At 41.9% G+C, this 19,150-nt stretch overlaps 1 protein-coding gene across 6 annotated transcripts in view; it reads right to left on the bottom strand.

Moving 5' to 3' along the window:
• The window catches only part of pip5k1ca (phosphatidylinositol-4-phosphate 5-kinase, type I, gamma a), a 46,505-nt gene that overhangs the window by 3,706 nt on the left and 23,649 nt on the right, over positions 1–19,150 (bottom strand). For 3 of the 6 annotated variants that reach the window (XM_038716296.1, XM_038716300.1, XM_038716301.1), the window contains exons 6-17: positions 18,924–19,076; positions 15,637–15,936; positions 14,485–14,693; positions 13,179–13,262; positions 12,869–12,917; positions 10,158–10,242; positions 9,171–9,332; positions 8,790–8,931; positions 8,492–8,524; positions 8,102–8,221; positions 4,937–5,198; positions 1,136–1,225 (exon numbers count right to left, since the gene is read on the bottom strand). In XM_038716296.1, coding sequence (XP_038572224.1) covers positions 1,136–1,225; positions 4,937–5,198; positions 8,102–8,221; positions 8,492–8,524; positions 8,790–8,931; positions 9,171–9,332; positions 10,158–10,242; positions 12,869–12,917; positions 13,179–13,262; positions 14,485–14,693; positions 15,637–15,936; positions 18,924–19,076 — 1,689 coding nt within the window. Of the gene's footprint in view, positions 1–1,135; positions 1,226–3,111; positions 4,684–4,936; positions 5,199–8,101; positions 8,222–8,491; positions 8,525–8,789; positions 8,932–9,170; positions 9,333–10,157; positions 10,243–12,868; positions 12,918–13,178; positions 13,263–14,484; positions 14,694–15,636; positions 15,937–18,923; positions 19,077–19,150 lie in introns of those variants that run through there. The other 3 variants (XM_038716297.1, XM_038716298.1, XM_038716299.1) reach the window with 3 other exon arrangements.

Below are 19,150 nucleotides of genomic sequence, written 5' to 3'. Positions count from 1 at the left end.
AATAGAGGCCTCTTTTTTATTTAAGCTCACTTTGCTCTCTCTTCACCAGCTGTTGTGTGTTGTAAACAGACACAATTTTTCACTTGGAGCAGAGGGGCAAGTGTTTTAAAAAGTTAAGTGTTAATTATTTTATCCTGGAAGATAGAGGATCCCAATAGCCAGTTACCTGCAGCCTGACTATTATTATTATATTAGGTTAGATATGTTTTAATGTTTAGAGCACACATTTATTAATATAATAATATCATATTTGTTGACATCTTTTGTCACAAACTAAAATGAATTGGTTATTAAATGGCTCGATCAGGAATGTCGGCACAAAACTTGCTTTGGGATATTGCTGGTGTAAAGATGAGTCTGAGAAGATGAAAAATAAGTTGAGTATATAAAAGAAATCAATGTTTGATGAGACCTCATCAAAGCATGGCATGCAGTAGAGTATGGGCAAATGCTGCTACACTGAATAATGTAGATAAGCAGTCTGCAAAAGACAACCTCACTGGTCAAATTTACCTGACAGGCAGATACATAGCTCTATCTGGGCTGAGAGCATTTCACATATTAATGAAATGAAAATAAGCTCTTAACTCATAAACTCAAATGACCACAAATCTTAAGATCAATATATTATTGAATTAAAAAAAAAATACATTCACCTACATTGCGTAAGATGTTGTGTATGTTGTCCATGTTAAGTAATCTGTGATTCCTCTGCTAGTGTACAATGCTTTAGTGTGACCATCTAGCAGCATGAGCTGTGGGAGTCTGGTGACGCATGGGGCTTCATGCAGGCCGATGCAGTTAACGCAGTGTAGTAAATGGTGAGCAGCTTGTTGTTGGAGGGACACAGGATGGCTGGTTGTGGACTAAATGGTCACGCAAACTGCGAGTGACCATTTCCACCCACTTATCAATGGGGAATGAATGCTGTAATGTAGGAATGGGTTTCTGGATGCAGAGCAAGCCTACTCCTGGAGCAATGACAGCCTTTTGAACCTGAGAGGCTTGTTTTTAACTGTCCCTTCCCATCCTTGTTACCCCGCATTAACAATCACCACCAAACACAACTGATTTTATTCCCTGTCTTAAGAGATTTTCCTGTACTTTATACTTTAGTCCGATGCTTCTCACTTACTGTCTCTCTTTCCCAATCCCCATCTGGCAGGGCCTTAGACTCTGAGCCATAGTGTAGCGGAGAGTACACCCAGGTCCTGTCCTCTGGAGGCTGTTTTTACACACCCAACACAGCAGAGGGGGACAGAGGAAAAGGCCAGAGGCACAGAGACAAGCAGCAGGGGCAGGCAGGAGAAAGACACAGGAGACCACAGGAGAAGAAAAGACAAGACAGGAAATGAAAATTAGGGATGCATATAGGAGGAAATGTTGCTGAGAGACATCGGAACGTGTGAATTTGACATGATAAGTGTAAAAATGTTAAAAGTGTTTAAGAGGATGTGTTAATCCTTTCGGCGGTTAGAAGACTTGAACACAGAGATGTAAATATCTGGCAAATAACTGGTTGTTTTTGTACAGAGGAGTGCTGTAAACATGATGGCCCTTACTGATGTGTATTTGAATCATATATCTTAGTGTTTTGCCCCATTTGGAGAGAACAAAGTGAGGTGTACAGAACAAGGAAGGAGTCGCTGCATCATGCAGCCAAACAGGGGAGGATGAGGAGGGAGAAGGTGGGATTGGGAAGAAAGCCAGGATGCCAGGACAGTCAGACACAGAAAGCATCCTCAGTCAAAGCAAAACACAAGAACAGGATGCCCCCCCCCCCTTTCCAACAAGAGAAAGCACTCTTTGCATAATGTCTCTAAAAGATCCTTGTTCCTGAAGGTACCAGCCCTTTAAGAGAGGGAAGCAGCTGCAGCATGGCAGGTTGGCGGTGAAGAAGGTGGAGGTGGTGTGGGTTGATGTCACACACTCACACACACTTATATACATACATATTGCACACACACGCACGCACGCATGCACACAAAGCTTAGCACGTTGGAGCTAACACGCTATCCACACAGCTGCAAAGGGGGATGAAGCAGGCTGTCAGTGAGTGAGGAAACAAATGGAGATTTAACAGAAGATGAAAAACAGAAAGACAGACTGTCATATAAGATGTCTTTTGTCCTCCCACAACTCAGTGTCTTTACTATCAGGAGAGTAAGTGTAGTAGTAATGTGTAAGTAATGTGTTTTTTTTAGTCAATCAAAAAATCACCTGCAGTGACTAACTCACACAAACTTGTTTCCTCTCAACACTGTCATATGTTAGAATATACCAACATAATGTACTCAGGACCAATCTAGTCTAATATCAGGACAGGGACCACTTACAAGACCAGTACCATCTAACTCACTGCTCACTTACTGGCCAACTGGACTGGCATTTCCTCCTCTGTCGGAGAGGAGAGACCACCCAGGTCCTCCCATCAGGAAACTGACAACAACAGGGTTATGTGGCAGGGGGACAAACACAAAGAGATATGAATAGTTGATGTAAGGTAGAGAGGGACAGAGGAGAGAGGAAAGGCAAAATAACACCGTGAAAAAAAAAAGAGAAGCATGCTGAGGTGAAAATGGAAAAGCTTATTCGGTGCACACACACAGCAGAGATACACTGGATGAGTCAGTGGTGACAGATAGATTCACAAGTCTGGCAGCCACTCTGTTTTCATCCCACACATCGCACTACTACCTCACCACTTTCATTATGGCTCGGAGAAAGAGTGAGAACCGAAGAAAAATGATTTAGTACTAGATGGAACAGGGGCCGGTGAGAAATATTTAACAGTTAGAGGGGAGAGGAAGACAGTGGAGGTGAAGAAGTGAAGATGAGGGAGAGTAGACAAAAGATAAACAATCAGAGGTGAAGGAAAGCAGAGCGGGAATCATGAAAAGAGAATGTGGAGACTGTCGATAGCAGCTGAATAATTTAGTCACTCTGAGGAACCTGTGATCACAAATACTGCCATCTCTTGTATCAAAAGTCAAACATATTCCCTGCCTCTTCCTTCTTCACATACTGTGTAAATGAAAGCTTTGACACCAACTGGCTGCTCCTGCAGTTTGTCTGTACATTCAACAGAGGCCAGAATAAGTGTGCTGTGAATGAGTGTTACAAGGTGTGAAACTGGATTTATTTTGACATTTTCTCTCGCAGAAACCCAAGAAAGCAATCAGTGTAAACATAAGCAAACACAATAATAAAACAAAGGAAATTTGCTCAAATGTGCAGAAAGTCAACTTAAGACATGTTAATCAAAATGCAATATAACTCAGACCAGTGCTGGTGCAATTTGTTTTTTGGCCTTGTTCTTACAGTCATAATGGACTTAAATATACAAGCAATGGAGTTATGCTTTGTACAATACTGTTGTACAACACACAATAGTAAAGATTTGCTCATTCAGAAAGTGCTTAGTTAGTTGAAACTACCCCGACTCCTGATGGGCCAATAACAAATAAAACGTCCACTGGTTCTTGCCATTTCTGTGTGAATGGTGTGGACCAGAACCTGAGGCATTTATTAACGGAAAACGCCGGTTGAGCGGCCATGCAGAAACCTGATTTGTGCGGGATGTCAGAGTTGAGAAGTGATGATGATGATGGAGATAGCAGAAACAGACAGAGCACAAAAGGATGATCAGATGGCGAGCTGGCTGACTGAGCTGCTGAACGGCCAAACTGAGGGAAGCGGTAGAGATCCTGACGGTTTAAATTTACCTCATTGCATATACATGTGGAGCATTCATATATCAGTTTGGATCTTTGGCAGCGTGTTAACAGCTGATGAAACAATTTGCTTTCACTTGGCTACTCCCTAGAAGCCACTTGTGACTCCACTACCTGCAGAGTGTTTCGTGTTCAGGATGTGCACAGTGTTACCTCACCTCATGAAGCGCTACAGACCACCTGGTGTACAGAGAGTGTATCTCCTCCTTTTGAAGCACGAACTGGGCACCAGTCAGAGCCGGTCAGATGAGAGGGCTGTTAAATAACTGAGGGAGCTCACTGACTAACCTGTTGGCCATTAGGATTTCTCATGCCACATTAGGGGTGTTTGATTCCTGATAGGAGTGTGGCCAGTGGGAAACATTTCTATCTGTAACTGGGATCACTGGCTGCACTCTCTATCCTCCACCTGACACTCATACATTCATTTATAGCTGCGCTTTTGGGCACATTTAGACGTGCCAACACTATCTGATGATAGCAGGTTGCTTTTTGTACGATAATACTGTAGAACACAAACCGCGAAAGAGTCAGTTGTTATTCACACAACATGAGCTGCTGAGTGTGTCTGCGGCCTTGTTGACGATCATATTAGACAGGTACTGAAAAGTGATGTTGACATGCTGTTATCACTCTGCAAACACTCCAAACCAGAGTGCGCACTGCAATACACGGTGTTTAAAGGAATAGTTCGACATTTTGGGAAATGCGCTTATTCACTTTCTTAGATGAGTTAAATGAGAAGATTAATACCACTCTCAAGTCTGCATGCTAAATATAAAGCTTGAGCCAGCAGGCGGTTAGCTTAGCTTAGTAATAAACACTAGAATGAATGTCGAAGTACTCCTTTAACTGAATGCACAACACACTGCAAGCAATAACTGCACACGCTCTTTCCCATACCAGCCAGAGTCGCTACGCCCTTTCTGCTGTCCATCTGTCAACGCCTCTGTAGGAGAGCATCATATAGCTCAGTCTTTGACTTTATGATCATAGATTGTTTACTAAAAATATATCTCATATTAGCCAATTGATTAAGTATTAAAGACAATTTGATTGCTAAATAAAAATGTCAAACTCAAACAGATGAGAAGTGACGGGAGCTAGTCCTAAAATGAGATGTGCTTACCTCTGTCTTAAAGGGCTAAAATAATCTCAAAATATGCATGTGTGTGTCTGTGTGTGTGTAGTGTTGTGCTTACAAAGTAGATATCTGTGATTGGCACGTCATCGTCATCATCGACTGAAGCCTGGCTGGCACACCCTGAGCCAGACACCAGGCTTGCCCTGTCTGCCTCCACCACCACCTTGGGACTGGACGGGGCTTCCTTGGCTGCCCCAGGAGAAGAGAGAGCTGCCGGGGGAGACGAGGAGGAAGAGGCTGCTTCAGGCGCTGACGAAGAGCTGGAAGGTGCTGCTGCAGCGGCATCAGGAGCCTCGGCACCAGCTACTTCCTGAGCTTCACTGTGGGAAGGTGGAAATGGGATTGTTAGAGAGAGTCAGTTGACTCTGGAGAATTTTTTTCTTCCTATGTCTGTGAAGATTCTCAGTCATCCAGGTCATAGTTATTTAACGAAGGTTAAAGTCAAGGGCAACTGGACTTGGTTCTTCCTATGATTTCGAAGTTGATTTATAGACATTTATTTACCATGAACATCAGACATAATGATAAAAGTGTAAATTGCAGACATAAAGAGCCATTGATTGACTTGTCATAAGCCACTTTTCTGCAGCAGGGCAGAGGAACAGGACAAAGCTATAAGAGAAAACTGGCTTAGGCTAAAATTCAACAGCTGTGTGTGTGGGTGTTTAGCTGCTTAAGCTCTAAGATTTGCCAGCTGGCTGTGTGCTGCCACAATCCTTTATTGTTCCTGGCCAGAAAATCAACTATTAGGAAGGATTTAGGCGCATCCACATTGCTCTCTCAGCTTCTGTGTTTTGAGCTCAGCTCCACCAGAGGAAAAGCCTAACAGTTGGCCACAGAGGCAAAAAAGACGAACTGGCATCTCCAAGAGAGAACTGATTGGCTGAATAAATAAGGGGGATAGGCGGGTGATTGCAATGTAGGAAGTCTCTCTTTACCTTACAAAACTGTACATAAGTATACTGTACTACATCTGTTTATCAGACTCCGTATTTTCATTTGCTGCTGTTCTCTTTCTGTATATAACAGTTTTTACTCATTTACACCTACTGTTTTTCTATCTTTCTCCCCCTAGTCTTTCTTCACACATTAATCATTTTCATCTTCTCTCTTTGTTTCACATATTCTTCTCCGCTCAATCGCTCTCTTTTCACACCCAGTTCTCCAGCTGCAGGTGAGTTCGAGGCAGCTCAAAGGAGTCTGCTCAGTTAGATGGTTATTTCAACCCCCTGTCTCCTCCCCGCCAGCTCCTTCCAGTCCCCCAGGCTACATGTCTAGCCATTGTCTTCTCAGCATCAGGCCCAATTATTCAGTTGGTTTCCCTCAGCAATCACACCATGATCCTCACTGAACTAACCCCAGCCTAAAACTCGAATATACTCTGGAGCGGACACGGACACGGACAGCCGAGGACCCCGCAGACATGGACTACTTCTGTTTATACTACTTTCTGCACTCAGGTTGGCGGACATGTTCCACACATGCGCAGTAGATTGGTTGGTTCCCTGGTGGCGCTAGTCGCCGGAAATGGTCCGCGCGGTCACACGCGTACCCAGTCTGATGATTTTTTCGTCACGCGGACCCGAACATACTCACGGACACGGAAAGTATAATCCTTGCCTAAGTGCGAGCACCACTGCTGCTGTTTTTCTGATGAAATTTCACTTTTAAATAAAGCTAAAAATGCCAAACCAATACACCGACTAACTAAAAACCAGGTTAGAATATGCAAAGTGTCAGGTCATCACAGCTTAATAGTAGTAGCCCCAGGCCTGCAGGCTTCCTGCCCTACTGCCCTACTTCTACTGGCTGGTTCCCCCATGTCAGGAGTCCTTCTGCCCCATGTCTGCCCCACAGTGTCATCATCCCATAACAAACACTGCTCATAAACACAACACAAATTTACATGCGTGTACTGTACTGTGCACACTCTCTCATAACCTGATTACTGTCCAGTAGATGTCCACACAGTGGTTGCAGTCAGCATTTATCTGTCCATAACAGGAGACCCAAGTCCTATGAACAAATGGGTCAAGCTGCTTTCAGTATTATCTGTGTGCCATGTTAGAAACTATGTGTTTGTGTGCATTAGACAGGTGAGGCGTGCTAATCTAACAGCTGGCAGAGCCCAGGTGAGACACTGGTGGCAGGTTATTTATAGTGCAGTGTCAAACTGAGTCATATTGATGATTGGGGTCATGAAGGAATCATTACAGCCTTCCAGCTTATCTTTCCTGAATCGAGGTCACATGTATGCTGAGCGTGTATGACAGAGCCGACTGTTTTTGCCATTGTCGTCAGTGAAAAGAACTACGACATGTGTGTGTCATGGTTATATTTATGGCCCATTTGGTGTATATGGACATTCAGTATATTTAACATTATGAAGAGTTTCTGCATTGGTCAGCAAAGCCAGTATTTGCAGACACATACAACTGACTGTTGATTTAGTACTTCTATAACATCGATGGACACGATGGAGAGTAAAAAAAAGAAAAAAAAAAGATCAAAATTGAACCTGATGAGGAGCAGTTATGGAGGTCTTCTTTCTAATTCAACATCCCCAGATTGTTTGCATTGCAAACCTGTAGTCTTCAGAACCAACTGATGACTTCGCGCTGCTCCCTCTGGAGCCACAAAGGGCTTTATACAACTTTTTTCACATATGCAGTAGTACTCCCCATAACCTGTATACAGACTTTGATGTGTAACTATGTCTTCAGGATGCACATCTCACAGTGGGTCCATTGTCAGTGACAGACTTCATGGTCTTTCAGTTTATGTTTGGGATATATCATTCAGTTGGAGTTTTATTAAATGTATAGGTTACAGTTCAGAAAATGTTTAAGTATAAAATGTGGATGCTGCCTTTCAAGGATTTCATGCATTAGTTAATGTCTAAGAGTCAGTATTAGGATTTGACATTAGTCGACATTGTGTCTTCATTCTGTTGATTTGGGAAGACTAATTAAAATTCATTGATATATATATTGACATGTATAGGATTACAGAAATAGCACTTGTTAATTATTGCTTTATTTGGAAAATATTACCTTCAAAAATATATATAAAATGAATAAATGTTTCCAGAGTTTTGTGATATACCTTACGTCTTATTTGTTTTATTAATTACATTACATGACCTGTTTTGATGGTAGAAGTCATTACACATTACATTACTGATCTGCCAAACACAGAGTGTGCCATTGTGTTGTTGGTGTACCTGGTTTCAGGTGAAGGCTGTGGAACAGAGATAGTGGGCTCACTGTCGTGTCTCTTCAGCTCCACCTCCACTGTGATGGTCTGCTGATCCTCCTCCCGCACACGCAGCTCTTCCTGGGTCCTGAACACAAACACACAAAAAATAACACGCAGGGAGGAAACACGTATGAAAAGCAAGCAACAGGACAGCAACAGGAAGAACAGGCCTACTCATAAACACACCGACAAACAGGCTGATCTCATATTTTCTCTTCTCCCAACCCACCACACCCTGAAATGTCTAATGCTGTGAAAACATGTTGCTGGCAACTCTCAAAACATAGAAACGGCTCAGTTAACTATGCTTAAAAAGGTTTATTAAGTGAAAGTAGCATTCATGCTCCAGACTCACCTCCCGTCATGGCTGAGAGACTGGGTGTGCCTCCTGGAGACAGAGTACATAGTGTCAGTACATAGTGCTGTATATGAGAACTGCAGTAGCTAACGTGAAACTTAGTGGTGTGGCTCTTAAAGCTTTCACGAGTAACTCCATAATGTCAATTTTCTGTTTAAGTTGTAATTTAAGGATTTAAGTCAGATTAACCCAACAAAACAATTATATACTATTGTGGAAGACTACTCTGTCTGTCTGTCTGTCTGTCTCTGTGTGTGTGTGTGTGTGTGTATGTGTGTGTGTGTGGTGGCGGCACCTGTAGCGGGGGTGCTCGGCACTGTCAGAGGGGGACCGCTCTGGGATGGACAGAGAGGTGGTGGAAGAGAGAGTGGTGGCAATTGACGCTGTGGTCGCCTCTTCAAACGATGGAGGAGTACATGGAAGAAGATCTGGCCGCCCTAGAGGAGAGAGAGAGAGCGAGACACACAAATATGATTATTATCTTTGAGAGCAGGTACCTGTTAAATTGTTTTTGTTTTTATCACTTATTTCACTTTCTATGAAGTGATGTTGGCGTTTGGTGTTTAAAATGCTTGTAAAATCTGCATGTGTGAGTGGCCTCTGTTCCTATTATCTGTTATCTGGTTATCTTGGGTTAAGTTGCTGCATTGGAACACTGTATACAGGCGTTATCTACCCTCATCCTCCAGCGTTGGGAAGCTGCGAGCTCCTCTCAGGTCGTAGATATTCTCGTCTCTCTCAGAAGGCAGCTGGCTGGCTGACCAGGCTGCACCGGGACCCCCACACTTAGGCACTGTCAACGACACACGACCTTTCTTGGATGGAGATGACTTCAGAGCTGCGTGACAATGCACATTAACTCAATAAATAACTATAACTCTAAAACTAATATGGTATTTTGTGCTGTCAGAATAAAAGATTGAGCCTACTTTTAACTACAACTTTTTTCTCTAGTGTTATTAAATCTTATTTTGGTAAATGTAGGAAATCCATCAGAATTGTATTATTTATTTTTTCCTTTTCTAAGAAAGCCACTTTGTATTTAATTTGAAGCATCTTATTTCTGCATGTATGCTGGGTGGGAATGTGAAGTTCTGTGTTTAGAAATGTAATAATTTCTTTCTGATTTATAGTCTGATGTTATCTTTCAAAATAAAAATGGCAAATCATAAAAGGAATTCCCAAAGTTTTAAAGGGTCAGTCCACACAAATTACAACAAATCTAAACATCAGACTGATGACATCTATCAGTGCAGTGAATCAGCGAATTAATTTGAATGTTAATTAATGGCAATGTATTCCTATTAGTTACATGTTTCACAGGGTCTCTAGATTGTGAGGCAGCATTATAATAAGAATATTTAAATTGTGAGTTGAGGCAAAACACTAAAACGTTTTAAAATGTATTTTCCCTCCTGCCCCATTACAGAGAATTATTTTTTTGTGTATGAAAATCCTTAGAAAGTGATGACAAGAAAACTGCACGAAGATCATATTGATGTCTTAACTCTCACATTACATGAAGCAGCACCTAATAAGGCAGTTAGCTACTGTATCTGATTTTCCTGTCAAGGCTCGGCAGTAAAAGAGACAAAAGCCGGGGCTGTGTGGGAAGGTCCCACATTTGACTATGTAAGGCAGTGTCGACACAAACTAAACTCACAGGAGCTCTTCTTGAAAACTGTGCTGCTCATGAACTTGAAGAACCTATCGGCGTAGAAGCCTGGCCGGTGGACTGATACGGTGTCCTGAGGGAGAGACAGAGATTAGTGAGACAAACAGTGCATGAATAAAATTATCAAACCAACGCTTAGATCAAATGGTCTAGTCGTCCCTTTAGTGTCTCGTTTCAGTAATTATTTTTCTCTGGGTCAGACCACCAGACAGAACACATAACAAAAAAAAGACAAATGACAGACAGAAACACAGCCAGACAAGGCTACAGACACGCCTCTTCATTATTCATGATGCAGAGGTCTGAGATCGATCTGCCAGCAGACTGACAGATGACACTTGGTGTTTGGTTTAGACTGATAGAGGGAAGGAAGGAGGGAGAAGACTCAGGAAGTGAAGGGACAGCAGCTCCGTTATTATAAGCTGTTTGCATCAGCATCACTGAACTTCACAATGAGTAACATCTTGGATTAGGCATTCACCCAAACTGAGGCGACTGTATGTAACACAGTTTAGTAATTATCAGCAACAGTGACGAACAGGAGGCTGTCACCAGGGTTTGCCTGCTCTCCCACGAATATATCTTGGGTGGGTTTCAGAGCGGGAGAACAGAGTGAGTAAGCAGAGTGGGGTAGACTGATAGGAGTGATCTTGAGAACAAAATGGTGATGATGTAAAGTGTAAACTACAGAGTAGATGAAGAGATGTGTGCTACTTCAGAACTGAGAGATCTGGAGGTGGTGGAGCAGACAGAGTAGTAATACATCTAGAAAATGTCCCATTTGTGAGCAGAGCAAGTGAATAATTATGTAAAATTTAGTATCTTGGAATCATAAAAAGAAATTAGAAAAGGGGAGCAAACGTGTTTCTATCACTGGAGCACAAGCTAGGGGTCATGAGAACACTGCACCACAGAGCGGAAAACATACCAACAAGCGCCCAAGCCAGAGAGAAGGAACAGAACCACCTGAAGGGGGCACTTACAGCCTGTGGATACCCTAAATGGACCTTTGTGAAGACAGCCACAAGATCCAAGAAGAACAAAACTACAGGGGAGGAGGAAAAGAAGGTCAAACGCAACAACATTGTGATTCCATACGTGTCTGGAGTATCAGAGAAACTCAGGAGGATTTTCAACAAACATAACATCCCTGTGTTTTTTAAACCCAAGAACACACTAAGACAGATGCTGGTACACCCCAAAGACCGCACACCCAAACACAAGAAAAGCAATCTAGTGTATGCGGTCCAATGCAGTGAGGAATGCACAGACCTGTATATTGGGGAGACTAAACAACCACTACACAAACGCATGGCTCAACACAGAAGGGCCAACTCCTCAGGTCAAGACTCTGCAGTCTACATCTGAAGGACAGAGGACACTCGTTTGAGGATCACCAGGTGCACATTTTAGACAGAGAAGATGGATGGTTTGAAAGAGGTGTCAAGGAAGCCATCTACACCAGGGTTGAGAAGCCGTCATTGAACAGGGGAGGGGGTCTACGCCACCACTTATCCCCCACTTACAATGCTGTCCTTTCATCACTTCCCAGGAAACTCAACAAACGTAACCTATTGGCCTCAGGTGAAGATACCATAGATGGTCTTTCAGTCTTGGCCACAGGTAGTCTTAACGACTGTAACGACTGTCGTCACAGCAACAAGGAACACTAACGAACCAGCGGTATCGATGACCCGAGATAACGACCCCACTGAGGTTAAATAGCTGAGTTTCCCTGCCAGTCAGTCAGAACTGAAGAAGTCCTTTGGATGAGGGACAAAACGTCTTCCAGTATCTTCAACCAAGTCCAGTTGCCCTTGATTTTAACCTTCGTTGGTTTCTATCATTTGTTTGCTTTAGCTACATTTATGCAACACAGACTCCAACCTAAAATAGTGGAAGTGTTATATGTATGCTGGTGTGAGCTGCTAATCTTCGTGGCTCAGGTCTTGTTAAATTAATGTGGTCATAACATTTTCCAAAATGTACAAAGGGATTGTTTCAGTAACAAAGAGACACACAGCTCCATTCATATACATATATATATACCACGTCATAAGGAGAGTGTGTAAGTAATTCAGATTCACACAGCACTGTTACTCACACTTCAATAAAGGCTGTCTGTTCATAAAGGTGGTTTAAAACCAATCTTCATGACAATGACAGAAAACAATGAGAATTAACTTATATGGAGTACACAGCTATATTAATAGACCACTGCAGTTAGACCATCTTTGCTTAAAGTGGACTTCTAATAAACACAAACCCACAGACCTGCTTCCTGTTTTTCAATAACTGTGTGAAGCACAGGGAGGGCAGAGCTACTGGGCCAGGAGGATTTATTATCACAGCTTTAGCTGTACAGGTTGAAAGAGAGATTAGGGAAGAGACAAGCTGACGGAAAATACACATAGACAGACAGTCTAAACAAACGTTTGCCAACCTTTGTAAACATAAAAAGCTCGTTTATAGGGTCAGAGAGGGCCAGTGAACAAAACCAGTCACATGTCTAGATAATGTGGTAATACAATACAAGATTAAGAACTAGGACAATTTTAGTATTTTGTTACCTGATTAGAGAATAATAGAGTTTGTTTTGATGATATATGTATGATCTCCTGTGTGTGTGTGTGTGTGTGTGTGTGTGTGTGTTTATACACTGAAGTGTCTCTATGTAAAAATGCTATTTAAAAACTCACTCCATCATGAACCAAAGCCTTCCACGTGTGCTCCAGTTTCTTGATTAGCCTGTGGAAACAAAGAGAAGCACCATTTAAAACAATAATGTTAAACATGTCTTATACAGTATATTAGGGTCAAAGGGAAAATACTATAATTGTAGGCCTTAAATGTGCTGTCTAAAATAGTTAAGTTGTTTCAGTCTGAGTACATGAACACTAACTATGTACATGTAGTTATTTGACTTCCATCTCTAGTCTGTCAGCCTGTAACGTGTAGCTGATGACCTGTGGTGACCACGTGTAATCACGTGACTACTGTGACGATCACCTGTAGGACTGCAGGATGTCGATGATTCCGATGTAGAGAAGAAGTCTCTCCCCTTTCCCATTCACAGCTGGGATACCACCCATCCTAAAAGGAGAAGCAAAACGAAACTGAAATGAAAAGTGTGAATGAGGTTGCATTTGGATGCTTGACGCTTATTGTCAGTCAAGTGAAGAGAATAGGCTTTATTATGAAGCAGATACAGGATGTAGTTTTAAGCATTATTTTGAACTTTTTATTTTGTCTCAAAATAAGTACCATCTACTTAATTGTATTCACTGGATATCGAATGTCTATACTAGGCCCAGTTAGATGGCTAAATTTAAAGCCAGCAGTACTCTTTGTTAAAGTGAGTGGATAAGGGAACTACAGCTTTACAGACTGGGATGTTATCATCTGCTCTGGTTCATCTTTCTCCACCTCCCTCTGCCAGTTAAGCAAACATCACATACACTGTCCTACAGGTGTCACTGTAGCTGCTCACCTTTAACCAAAAAAATCCATAATCCCATAAGCACTGTGTTTCACTGCACTGTGAACATGCTGATACTCGACTACTGAATCTGCAGACAAAGGAAACTGCTTTCCTTTGGTTCTCCAAACTGAAATGTTGTTTCTACCATCAATCTAACTTGACAGAATCTATTGATGTAATTATTTGCAGTCATTCAGATCATGATCACTAATTCATGGTATATAATCTCGCTTAGACTAAAGCAACTTCCTGTTTTAGCTGTATATATATATATATATATATATATATATATATATATATATATATATATATATATATGTTAGCAGGTTTTGGCTTCCAGCCATACTGCTGGCTGACCTTTTAATCTGCACTGAACCAAAGCACAGTCTGAGATCTTCTGGCACGACACTGACTGTTTGATGTCTAAATCTCAAGTTTGTAGCAACCTGCTTCATCTTTTAAAATCTCTTCAAGTTTTTTTTATAAGCTTGGTTTTATGTAACTTTTTATACTAGAAGAGGCTTAATGTTCTCAAAATAAGTTTTGCCCACTTGGCTGTAAACTGCGGACAAAAATAAAATGTCTAAAAAATTATTTGTGAATTATTGTATGGGAGCTACGGTTGAAATCTAAGCACTAAAACAGTTAAAGCGTCAGTTAAAGCACTAGAAGCATGTGTCAGATCAAGTGTAAGCAAATGAATGAATGAATGAATTGTTTAATAGGAAGAGTCATTTACCACTTTATCTATTATTATTATTGATACAGGAAAATGCCAAGCAGCAATCACATTTATCACCCAGGTCTTTTGCTGACGGCTCCAGCTAAACTCACGTGTCGTCAGTGTCGATGGACCCTCCGCAGGCCGCTCCTCCCTGAATGGATTCCATGGCTGTGGAGTACAGGGCCTTCTGCTGGGCCACGGGCCTCTTCTCATCGCTTCCGCCCTGGGAGCCCTCCATCTGCCTCTCCCTCTCTGCCTGGTCTATGTTGTGGACCCCGAGCAGCAGACTGTAGTCCATGATCTTAAAGCTTTCCAGGACCTGAACAAAGGACGCATTCAGACAGGTGCAAGTGTGCAGTGATTGACAGACACGTGACGTATAAATCAGGGTGAAAGCTTTTATCTAGAGAGCGTAACAATGTCAGCACCATGGGAAACAAGAGCCGTATCACTAGGGATGTAAATGCTATACAGAAGACACTGAGCTATACACAGTGATGCAGAAGCATGCACACATTAATAAACAATGTATAGGATAGCCAGTGGGTGCACATATACTCTCCCCCAAGCACATGCACTATAAAAGTAAATGTGAGGTGATGATTTATAAGACAAGGGAAGGCCTGCATCTGGACACCTAGTTAAACCTCTTGCTCGTAACAAAGCTCTAATTCATAGTGAGGGATCCTGGGAATGCCAAACACTCTCATGAATAGCTTTTTCTACCTCTGCCTTATTCACTCCCACCTCCCTCGATCCATTATCCTCTATTATTAATCAGGGCACCGTAAGTATCCTGGTTTTCCCAACTCTTATCCATTTCCTTTTGTGGCCTTTCTACTCTCTACTATGTATCTTTATCTACCTCTTTCCCTTTGAGACGCTGCATTACTGCATCACTTTATACTTCCTTCTACCCTCCCTTTAATCTTTCCCTCTAACCATTAATGCCTCTCTGCTCGCTCTCTGTAGGATCTCTCTGGAGGATCTCACTGGATCAGGGTGTTATGTGGATCCTCATTCAGAATCAGTAAACCACCCTTGTCATCTCCCCCTAGGCTCTTTCTCCTTCCTTCCTGCCATCTCTCTCGACTCTTGACATAAAAAAGAAGAGGAGCGAATGAAGAGTCTTTTACACAGCAGCTGTAATGTATCTTTTCTCTCTTCCCTCTCCCTCCATGTAACTCACCAGGCAGTCTCTCTGCTCCAGTTTCTTGATTAGCCTGCGGAAACAAAGAGAAGCACCGTTTAAAACAACTCACCAGGCAGTCTCTCTGTAGGGTCTTGACCATCGCATTGTAAGTGTCCTGGTCCAGCATCAGTCCATCCTGCAGGTCTTGCATGAAGTCCAGGTCTTTGAAAGTAGGCTTGGCCTTCTCTCTTTCCTTCTTGGAAGCTCGCCTCTTGTAGGTGGAGCCCTTCAGGTCATATTTGAGGTGCATGCGAACCACACGGGGGAGGACATTGTTCATCACCACCACGCGGATGTTCTTCCCGCCCGACTGTACACAGTAGAGGCCGAAAAACTTGGGAAGCAAAGTGCGAGGGTTCTGATTCAAGTTCTGGAGAAAAATGCATGAGAGAGGAAGAAAGGTTGACACTTTCATACAAAATAAGTGAAATGTTATCTTGTGTTCCGTCATGTGTTGCATTTTCCTGTCTATCTTTGTACACCAAAATATAGAGCAACAAAGAATATTTTTCTTTTCATAGGGTATTTATGGGATAAAAAAACATACAGGAGCAATAGGATAGGTGATATATGTACATTCTGCAAATAGTTAATTGATAAACACTACAGAATTCTCAGTGTACATACACTTTGGCTACAGTTACACATTTATCATCTGACAGAGAACACAAATCAAAATTTTTCTCACCAAGTTATGAAAAATGGAAGTGGTCAAGCTCAAACTGTGACTACATATCTGTAATCAATCTGGGTAAAATCCAGCCACAGTGCATCTAACTAGAATGAAACAAGGATTGCAGGGAAAGCAGTGGGAACTTAGTTTGACCCAATTTTAAATCCAAACAATTTGTGTGAAATCAATAATGTTTCACAAGTCACCATAGCGTTTCTCTTCTAGTGAAAAACAAGCCTCATACATGTTATATGAGCACTGAGGGAGCAACTGGCTGAAAAGCAACGATTAAAAACAATTCAAGCTGAAACAACTAAACAATTAATCGATTTTTAAAGTGGTTTGACAAACATGCCAAACATTGTTGGGTTACAGCTTTTCATTTGAAAGGGGTTTGATGCTTTTCTTTGTCTTGTGTGGTAGAGAGCTTGTGAAAGGCATTTTTACATATTTGTTTTACATTGCATTAATTAAACGAATAATTGTTTATTATAGAAAACTACTGGCTTATTATTCAATGATGAAATAATAATGATAATTGTTGCAACCCTACAAACTATCTCAACATTTAATCATTTAGATTACTACCATATTAATATAATATGAAGTACAGACATCATATACAATACAATAATGGCAAGACACCCCGTAGGAATGAAGAGCAACAGAAATTACTCAAACAAAGGGAAACATTATTTAAGAAGGCGCGTAATTTACATACAATTTTCTGCTTATCCAAATACAATAAGACTATTAACTTTTATTTTAAATATAGTACACTTCTTTTTACATGTTTCTGCCTTTACTCAATACAAGACAATCACCAATCTGAATATTTTAGTAGTCAATCCAAACAAATGAGGTAAGTTGGGCTGGCTCAGTTAAAAACCTGCTTTGACCTTGGGACCTGTGCCAGCTCAGTCCCATTAGAGAAATGAGAGGGAGAAAGAGCCGCGGTGGTGCATATAGTGATAACACACACAGAGCGTTCAGGAGGAGAAAGAAAGAGGAATAGGCAGAGGTGAAGGATGAATGTGGAAGTGTGGCTAAAAGGCTTAGCACTCTGCGAATGACCTTCAGATGAGAGAAACTGAGCACTGACAGAGCACCAAAATGACCGAGAGGGATTGCAGAGAGGGAGAGAGAGAGAGAGAAAGAGAGAGAGAGAGAGAAAGAGCATCGTCTGCCCTCAGCCACACACGACCCTTCTGTCAATGTTAAGAGGGCAGATCAGTGACAAGCCAACAACACAGACACGTGAGGCAGAGGAGAGAGAGGAGAGGGACAGAGAACAAGTATGAGCATGAAAGGCTGGAGAAAAGAGTTGGATTAAAGCAAGGGGGAGAGCGAGACGTAAAGGAAAATAAATTACACTAAGTGTCACAGCAGCAGGGAGAGTGATTAGACATTAAAACGTGAGAGAGGAAGGAAAAACTAGGAATATAATGAAAGAAGAGTGGGGGCAGTGGAGTCGGTTACATCACTGCGATCTGTATGCTGCCCAGAGCCAGCCTCCTCATCTAGCTCACTACCATCAGCCAGTCAGCTGTGCAAGACATGCGGAGCTCCACCAATGACTGCCTGCATGTTGTCTGTTATGTTATGCTACAAATACAGATGAGATGCAGTACAGTGCTTTGCTGTTTTGTATTTTATTCTTCACATCTTAAGGTAGATGTTTCTGTGAGTCTATAGAATTTAATATATTTAAATTTTGTTTTGTGTGGTGGTTTACTCTGGGTTTCTTGGGTTCGATTTGTCTGTCCGTCTGTCTCTTTACTTCGGCCCACCTGCTCTGGCTTTGGGCTACAGCCACGTGAGAACTGAATCTCTCTACCTTCATTAAACCTCTTTCTTTGACCAATTATATTTGCAAAATTGCTTCAGAACACAACCAAAAACGGATGGAAAGGTCACAGTGTGCTGAGCTTTTAACGTCTCTAAATGATTAAATGAATTCCTGCAGTGGTCTTTGGCCACGGCTGTCAGCACATGAATAAACACAAGGCTGTAGGCCATGAACCTTAAAGAGGGTGGAATGGTATCATGGACATACATGGAGCTGTTGCTGGTTGGGTTCAGACCAAGCCCGCAGACTGTGGAGTGTGTGTAAGGGGGCATGTTGAAACACACTGGCCAGTCTCTTATGAAACCGCATGCCCTGAGGTTCTAGTCGGAGATCATAGAGCTGTTATGTCTGCTTTATGTGAACAGGATGTCCCGAGGAGAGATTTCCTGGGTCTTACATAAACCTGAGATCTAAAAATGTAACTCAAAAAAAGAAGGGATGTCAGTGTTTAAATAAAGGTGTGAGTGATGCAGCGGTGCAGTGTCTCTTCAGACCGAGATCCATGAACACTGACAGGCTTTCGTACTGTGTGTTGACTGTATGTGCGTATCATGTGCCTTGATAACTGGAAAGTATCAAGACGGGCTTGTGTGAGTATGTATATTTGTATGCATGGGCAATATTTATTCACCATGCATTTCCCTGCATGTCTGATGCCTCCCACGAAGAGAAAAATGGGAAAACTTCTAAACCTGAAAGCAAGTGTCATGGCTCTGTTAAAAATAAAACTGTTATCCAGCTGATATTCAGTGTCAGCTTATTTGATTTCCCATTTTGTTTCATTTTAACTTTGACATAACACTCTGACATGTTTTTCCACACACACTTTGCTTACCATGTAATATCCAGGCAGCAGTTTCTGTAAAAATTCAGCCTCCTTGTGCATCACGGTCTTGATGATGAACTCGTCGTCCCTTGTAAGATAGAAGACCGAGCCACTAGCTCCAGGATTGGACAGCTCGATCAGAGGCTCATTACATAAGGAGTACTGCAGGTACAAAGAGAAATACTGATCAAAACACCGAAAACCTGGAACAAAATGACAGTAACAAAAGATTACTT

This window comes from Micropterus salmoides, unplaced genomic scaffold (genome assembly GCF_014851395.1).
Source record: "Micropterus salmoides isolate LMB-PRFRI ecotype aquatic unplaced genomic scaffold, ASM1485139v1 Ms_hic_scaffold_13, whole genome shotgun sequence".
NCBI classification, from domain to species: domain Eukaryota; kingdom Metazoa; phylum Chordata; class Actinopteri; order Centrarchiformes; family Centrarchidae; genus Micropterus; species Micropterus salmoides.
Note: the sequence above shows the minus strand (reverse complement) of the source record. Positions and strands in the feature narration are given on the sequence as shown.